This window comes from Cynoglossus semilaevis, chromosome 17, assembly GCF_000523025.1.
Source record: "Cynoglossus semilaevis isolate Cse_v1.0 chromosome 17, Cse_v1.0, whole genome shotgun sequence".
Classification (NCBI taxonomy): Eukaryota; Metazoa; Chordata; class Actinopteri; order Pleuronectiformes; family Cynoglossidae; genus Cynoglossus; species Cynoglossus semilaevis.
This window is the reverse complement of record NC_024323.1, coordinates 12,718,979-12,727,087: the sequence shown is the minus strand read 5'-3', so window position 1 is coordinate 12,727,087 and position 8,109 is coordinate 12,718,979. Positions and strand designations below refer to the sequence as shown.

Here is an 8,109-nt window from a genome sequence, read left to right as displayed (position 1 = left end):
GTGTCGGCAGTGATCGCAGTGAACGCAGTGACACTGGTCACTGCAGACACTGTGTGTGTGTGTGTGTGTCAGGTTTATTGATCCTAACTTTGTTTACCAACGACTTCAACTTCCTAACAGTAGATTTCAAAGGTGTAATAAGTGTGTGTGTTTGTGTGTGTGTGTGATCACTGCGTTCAGTCGCTGCAGTGAACGCAGTGACACTGGTCACTGCAGACACTGCGGTCACTGCAGTCACCGGTCACTGCAGTTTCCTATGCTCTGCCCCCCCACACCCCCAGTGGTGGTTAAGTGTCAGTGACCCCAGCCTCACCGTCTCCAAACAGCTGCAGGATGGCCAGGTCCACGTGTCTCTTCCAGCCAGACTCCTTCTGGATGGCGATGCCGTAACCAGTGGTGGCGAAGATGTAGCCGCTGCCGATGGTCACCAGTTTACAGCCCTCGTCTCTGCCGGCCATGTAGTTGAGCACGGCCGCGTCATAAATGAACGCATCCAGTTTACTAATGAAGAGAGGGGGAGGAAGAGGGGGAGGAAGAGGAGGGGGGGGAGAACGATGGGTTACAATTAATTAGCACTTAGGAGTCGGACGTCTCTGCTACAACGTTCAATTAACCTGCTCAACAGCACTGAGCTGCTGATAAGTGTAATAGACTTCCACTTGGTTTGACAACGGCTGGAGCTGGCACACTCCACGGAGAGGTGAGGAGGAGGAGGAGGAAGAGTAACACTGGAGGTTTTCAGCTACAATATGTTTGGACGTGAGGACGACACACACACACACATCTGACCTCCACACACACACACACACACACATCTGACCTCTACATATTTTTAAAGAGCCGTTCCTCCTAAAATCCACCCAAAGGCAGGACATTAACATGCCATCGTTACATTTTTATTTCTCCAGATACTAATTAGAGATCCAGGTCTCAGACTTCATTCTTAAATTTAGCGTTTTTTTTTTACAACTCGACCCTTTTTTAAAAGAGTTTAAACGAGACGCCGCGCGGCTCCTCACCCGGCCTTCAGACTCTGCAGGGCCTCGTTGACGTTCCTCTGGTGGAACTTGGTCATGTACGAGTGCATCTCCACGTAGTTGTTCCTGATGTTCCGCTCCGTGCTGCCGTTGGGGACCGTGCCGAATCGGAACGGCGGCGAAAAGTCGTTGGGGCTCTGGAACTGGACGAAGAGGAGAGAAGAATTAGGAGAAGGAGCGCGAGGGACACGTTGGTTCACAAGGTGGAGACGGCGTTTTTTTTTTTACCTTCTTGTCCGAGAGGCCGGTCACCTGGTCCACGTACTCCTCCTGGATCATGAACGCGGCCAGGTTGGCAGTGTAGGAGGCCAGGAAGATGACGGCGAAGAAGGCCCACACCGACACCATGATCTTACTGGTGGTGCCTTTAGGGTTCTGCACCGGCACGGAGTTGTTGAAGACCAGACCCCACAGCAGCCAGATGGCCTTACCGATGGTGAAGGACGGACCGTGGGGGTCTGGGGGGGGAGGGGCAGATCAGGCCAGGATTAAACAGTTATCAGATTCATTCACTCAGGTCTTCAGCTGATGAGGTCGTTAGGGTCATTAGGGTCACAGATTCATTCACTCAGGTCTTCAGCTGGTGAGGTCGTTAGGGTCGTTAGGGTCGTTAGGGTCATTAGGATCCTGGATAGATCGCAGTGTTTCACAAACTTTTTTTCTGGGCACCCATATTTTAAAAGTCACGAACCTTCATGACCTGAGTCAATAGACAATATTCGTAAACTCCTGGCTAACGCGATGCAAAACGACCCAAAAAAAAAAATCTCTTCCGACCCACCTGAGGGTTGCGACCCAGTCTTTGGGTTTAGAAACAATAACATATCGGTATCGGAGCTGAAGTGTTTGGACAATATCAGCGCATCGTGGCAAATTTAAATTTTATATCTGTTTATTTTACAAAATCTGAAATGGATCGGACATTCCTACTCAAAAGTGTTTCGATTTTCGGACACTCCTGCGTTGGTATTTGTTAGCGTCGCAGACGTTAGCGTCTCCTCCAGCGAGTGTTTGGTGAAGACTGTGGGCGGTTCAGGCAGAAAAGCACAAAAAAAAAAACTTTCCACATTTCAGTCACGTCTTCAACTAATGATCACTAAGCAACAGCTTTGTACAGATTGACGTGTGTGTGTGTGTGTGTGTGTGTGTGTGTGTTATATTTGCCCAACAGAACTCTGTTCAATAAGAGAAGATCACATCACGATGAAACCTCGTGCATTTCATTTCATTTCATTTCATTGCGTTTCGGAGCTGTGTTAAAACGGTGGTGCGGGGGCCAGTTCTGTGTCTCGTGTGCGGTGATCTGAGGACGCTCACCTCTGCCGTCGGCCAGACAGCGGTTGTAGCCCACGGGGCTGAAGTACTCGAACACAAACACGGCCATTGCTGAGACCAGCAGCAGCATCACAAACATCATCACCCACACGTCGGCACTGAAGGGTTCTGGAGAGGGGAGAGAGGGANNAGGGGAGGGGAGGAGGGGAGGAGAGGAGGGGAGGAGGCAGGGGAGGAGAGAGAAAAAGACAAGAGACGTCAGTAAAAAGAGAGAAAATGGAGAGAACAGGGGGGGAGGGCAGGGAGAGAAAATGATGCAAAGAGAGCGGGAGGGATGCAAATGCACGTGTAGTGATCGAGGAGAGGAAGAGGAAGAGGAGAGGAGAGAAGGAGTCAGATATGGAGTAGGAGTAGGAAGTATGAAAGGGCAAAGAGACAGAGAGCAGAGAAGAGAATAAATAACCGCAGAGACACATCATCCCGCTCTTCTCCGCTCCGCCCAGCGTGGAGCAGTAAAGAGCCGGCTGTAATCGCCGGCTGCCTTCAGTAAATCACTCCGAGCACAAATCTTGGAAAGAAAAAAAAAATGGATGTGGACCAAAAAAATTAGCGCCGTGAGACCAAAGAGAAAACTCTTGGTCCGTCAGCGGAGATGAGAAAGTGACATTTAAATCAGCAGAAAAAAAAAATCATTCCAAAAGAAACCGTTTACGGTGATTAAAGCCAACGTTAATCACCTCGAAAAAAAACAAAAAAAAAACAAATGATGAGCATGAGATTCATGAGGTTTGTCTTGATAAGTTACTTTGAGTAAATATTACATTTGAAAAAAAGAAAAAACAAAAGTTCAGCTGTTTGAGGTTTGAGTAAATATTACATTTGAAAAAAAAGAAAAAAACAAAACTTCAGCTGTTTGAGGTCATCCTGGATGGAACAGGAATCATCCTGGACTTTATTCTCGGGGGTTTCTCACCTAGGAACGCCGAGGGGGAAACCGTCCCGTTGCTCCGCGAGACCATGACACTGATGCCTGTTTCAATGAAGGGGACGGAAAAGTCGATGACCTCTGACCTCTCCTCGTTGATGGTCAGAGAGCCCACGGCCATGTGGGCATTTTTTAACACCACCTGCAGAAAAGAGGGCAGTAAAGAACACCGTCAGACGTAGAGAGGATCTGTCCTCAAACCCCCCCCCGGTCAGAATGCCCCCCCCCCCGCGTCAGACGTCAACAGACGCTGTAGGAAAACACAGGAAATCAACGTGAGGCGTTCAAGGGACGTAAAGTAAAAAAAAAAGTGGATAAATTATTTGTACGATCAGATTCGGGGGAAGTCAACGCTTCAGTCAGATCTGGAGCGCGGCGGAGACCGGAGGTCGACACAAGTCACACACCAACTTCACACACCAACTTCACACACCAACTTCACACACACACACACGGACACTGGACACTGGTGACGCTCACCGAGGGAGAACGTCCAAAGGAGTGAGGAGGAAAGTGGGCTACCACAGTGGGTCACGACAGCTTGAAATAGCTGCCCCAATGCCTCCTCTCCCTCTACCTGTCTCCCTCTCTCCCCCCGTCCCTCTCTCTCCCCCCTCCTTTCCCTCAGTGCCGCAGCGTAGCTAATATATTTAGTCCTAAATTTTGCAGCCCAACTGCACTGTGGGTAAAGTGGGACGACACTGACACGGTCTCACTCAAGTTAATAAGGGGGGAGGGAGGGGGAGGAGAGAGGGGGGATGAGGAGGGGGGGAGGCATCAGTGTGTTTGTGTACAAGAGTGTCTGGAGAGTTTAAAAAGAGAGAATGAAAAAAAACGGAGCGACCCAGAGTCATTTCATTTGTGGTTTTTTTTCCCTCTCATTAACAGAAGAATATTTTACACCAAAAAGGAAACAAATATTTCTGTGTCGAACAAAAGGTCTTCAAACGGACACCGACGTCAGACCACGACCCATAAAACACAAACAAATAACAAATAACTAATACAGCAAAAAAAAAGTGGCTAAAATGTCACCCTGCCTCGTTAGCACAGCCAACTGGACAGAAAGTGAGCGCAGCTTTTTCGCTGCATCAACGTAGTAATTTAACAAACAACTTAATCCTGTCAAATAATTCAACCCGCTGAGGTGTAGCCACGAATTACAGAGACATTATTAGCGTACATAGCACTAGCATATTAGCATAGTTAGCGCTAAGGCCTAGCTTCAGGTGTTGTCTTACTCCTGTCCTCGCCCCTAATGTTTAAACCACCTCCAAACTTAAACAAACTTTGACGAGATGAACCTCTGAACAACAAGGGATACGAACTGTCGACCTCAGGTTGTTGTCAGGCAACAGTGGTTACCGCTGCACCACCAGGGGGCCGGTGTTTGGATCGAATTCTTCAACGTTGTTTCCAAGGATGTGTGTGTGTGTGTGTGTGTGTCTGAACGTGGTAACGTCTCCATGGGGAAGAGGAGTCCAGCATCGTACTCCCTTCCTCTCTTCTGATTGGCTCTCTCCCCTTCCCTCCTACGACTTGTGCTCTCCGTGTTCTGAAAGTGACCTATGTGGGTGTTTTGGAGAATGATTGAGCGAGGATCTGCATCTGTGTGTGTGTGTGTGTGCAGTAAGGATGTATATCTGGGGTCCTGGCGCCAAAACACTTGAACAGAGGTGTAAAACGGGAAAAAAAATAGCATGGCATAAATTTGGGAAAAACACTCATCTGGGTAAAGGAACCCAGAACGGACCGCAGACCAACATTTGACACACACACACACACACTGTATTCTTCCAAGAGAGAGAGAGAGAGAGTTAAACTCTCTCCACCGTCCTCCTAATGACCATTCATCTGCAGAGGTCAGAAGGTCACCTGACATGACAGCGTCTTTTCCTTCAGGCGACCACACTCACAGCTCCGTGTCCAGACGACTACACACACACACACACACACACACACGCTGACTGGCCACGCCCCCTCACTGACACTGGTACCAGATCAAACCGGCCGACATACTGTAAAGTGAAAAGCTAAAGTTCTAACGCGGTGGAGAGACAGCGCCACCTGGGACTTGTGAAGGTTATTTAAAATGAAGTGTTCTCTCAAAGACAGGACGGGACGCGGTTTTCAACCTGCGACCCGTGGGCAGATATCGATCCGTTTGCCATTTCCTTGCTTAACAAAGTCACGCGGCTGCGGCGCGGTGGCCGCTGACAGGCGGAGAAGTATGAGAGCTGACGATGACCTTATCTCAGGACCAATGTCAATTACAGAGCTTTTACAGCCCAGAGTGAATTGCTGATTGTGACGGAGCGCCACGCGCCCTTGACTGTGAGGCGCTCAGCTGCGGTGACGGAAAAGTGTCGGTGAGACCGCGGTGAAACAGTGACACACGTGGCTGTTGAAGGAAATACACTGTAGTTCAATGACCTTCAAGGGACTTTAATAATCGGCTAATATCTGGTTAAACTTTAGCTTTGAAGGAACAATCTTCACTTCTACGTTGGAACACTTTTTTGCTACAATGCTATAAAAATGTTTGTTTGGTTTTTTATTTACTTGCTAATGCAGTTAAACGACAAAATAACGGTTTATTTCTATCGTACAGTTTGGCTGCACCAGTCTTGTTTTGATTTTAGCCTCCATGCTAACAGCCACTGTGGCTACAGCTGCTCCTCACTCACTTAGCTACACAGTTTAGCGGCTAATAGCGGCTTCTCAGTGTGAGCTAAGTTGTTACGTGGTTGTGCAGTGACCCGTCGACGGCACACGATGACAACAGCCGCTGAAATGTTGGGTAAAAACATTCAGACCACACAGGACACCATGTGTTGTTTTTAGCACTCATGCTAGCAGCTGCCAAGTGGACGTTGACCGCATTAGCCTAGCAACAAAGTTAGCACAACATTCATCGATGTTTTTATATATTTGACTTTTTTTTAAACCTATTTTTGAACAGATTTTTTTCTTCATCAACAACAAACACAAACTCAAACAGAAACTGACTTTGAGAACACGTTCTCCAGCTCACCTCTCCGACCATGCCGTTCCACGTTCCGTTGATCTTCTTCCCGTGTTTGCCGTTGGTGACCAGGTAAAGGTCGTAGGTGAACTTGACCGACTTGGCGATCTTCTTCAGGATGTCGATGCAGAAACCCTTACAGCAGCGTTTGATGTAAATGCCCGACTCCTTGGTCTGGTTCCTGCACAGACCGCGACAGCCACAGACAAACATTCAGTCAGTAACGCCGTGAACTACTTGGTTTAGCGGTGGTTGTATTCGTGACTCGGTGCATCTGGCAGCGCCACTCTCACGCTGACGAAGTGTGAACCGATTCCACCCCTGACTGTGTAAAGCTGCCGTGGGAAATTAGCATCATTAACAAGTGGAGCGCCGACCGTTGCCAACTTTTTCTCTCTCCGTTTTTAATTGGTCATCGTAAGAGCAGATGAATCGATGAATCAGCGTGGCAGGAGGCCAGGGAACAACACCTCCACTAATGTTTACTCTGACTGAACACAGACTTACGCCGCAACAAAAACAGGGTTTCGGCTCATTTACTTCCCCATGCCAACGTCTCCCCTCCTCCCTCCCCCCTCCTCACCCTTCGTCCTCCCCCAGAGCCTCACCCTGTCTTGATCTGCTTCCGGCACGGCACCGTGTTCCTCATGCAGGTCCCGCTGAGAGGATCAACGTCTTCCACGATGACGAACGGAGCTTCCTCCAACGTCACGATGGACAGGTGGTCATCCTCCCTGGTCGCTGCTCCTCCGTACAGCTCGTAGCGAGGCCACACATGGTACTTCATGGACAGAGAGCCGTTCTCCCACTTACCCACCTGATGAAAAAAAAAACACAAAAAAACACAGGTGTTTGTTATTGTTTTTATCTGACGACGTTAGGTTCAAACAGCTGGAAAAATGTGTCGTTAATAAAAGAAATGTTTCACTTTTTTGATTTTGGAAGAGGAGGAGAGGAGAGGAGAGGAGAGGAGGAGAGGAGAGGAGAGGAGAGGAGAGGAGGAGAGGAGAGGAGAGGAGAGGAGGAGAGGAGAGGAGAGGAGAGGAGAGGAGAGGAGAGGAAAGAGGAAGAAAAGTGTTGAAAATGAGAGCAAGGTTATCTCGAAGGACGAGTCTGAACTGGGGGAAAGAGCAGAATTCAGATCAGGAGGAGGAGGAGGGTAAAACAGCCTGACAGAGGAGCAGATGAAGAGAATAAATAAGAAGAAAGAGAGGAATGAGAGGGAGAGACAACGGCAGGGAGGGAGAGGGAGAGGGGAGGAGAGGGGGGAGGAGAGGGGGGAGGAGATGAGAAACTCCAGTTGGAGTGTGAAAGTGTTTGTTTGACACAGGATCAGACTCTGCCTCGTCCTAAACCTCCTCCATCTGTGGAGGAGCAGCCAGTAAGACTGAAGGAGCTGCTCCTTCTGCTCCTCCTGGCTCTGCTCCTCCTGGCTCTGCTCCTCCTGGCTCTGCTCCTCCTGGCTCTGCTCCTCTGAATGAAAGTCATTCATTAGTGGCTTTGACTGTGACGACGACGACACGACGTCGCAGAAATCATCTCCGTCCTTTCTTCCACAAGTGTCTGGCAGGGTCACTTTGTCAAGGCGAGGGTGTGTGTGTGTGTGTGTGTGTGTGTGTGTGTGTGTGTGTTTAGGGATGTAGATCATTTAATAATTGGACAAACTATTAAGGAGCAGACAGGGAGCTGTGGTCTGTACAGCCTTTAAATATGTAAATGTAAACACACACACACACGCGCGCAGGAGAGGACGAGCTGAACCTGTGCGTCCCGCGGGCGAACTGCAG

General features: G+C 49.0%; 1 protein-coding gene across 1 annotated transcript in view; it reads right to left on the bottom strand.

The window, feature by feature from the left end:
* grin2ba (glutamate receptor, ionotropic, N-methyl D-aspartate 2B, genome duplicate a) overlaps positions 1-8,109 on the bottom strand; it is a 91,112-nt gene that overhangs the window by 15,430 nt on the left and 67,573 nt on the right. The window contains exons 9-15 of the mRNA XM_025064528.1: positions 6,931-7,139; positions 6,332-6,503; positions 3,286-3,439; positions 2,355-2,480; positions 1,266-1,495; positions 1,020-1,180; positions 314-501 (exon numbers count right to left, since the gene is read on the bottom strand). Of these exons, the coding sequence (XP_024920296.1) occupies positions 314-501; positions 1,020-1,180; positions 1,266-1,495; positions 2,355-2,480; positions 3,286-3,439; positions 6,332-6,503; positions 6,931-7,139 (1,240 nt within the window). The remainder of the gene's footprint in view (positions 1-313; positions 502-1,019; positions 1,181-1,265; positions 1,496-2,354; positions 2,481-3,285; positions 3,440-6,331; positions 6,504-6,930; positions 7,140-8,109) is intronic.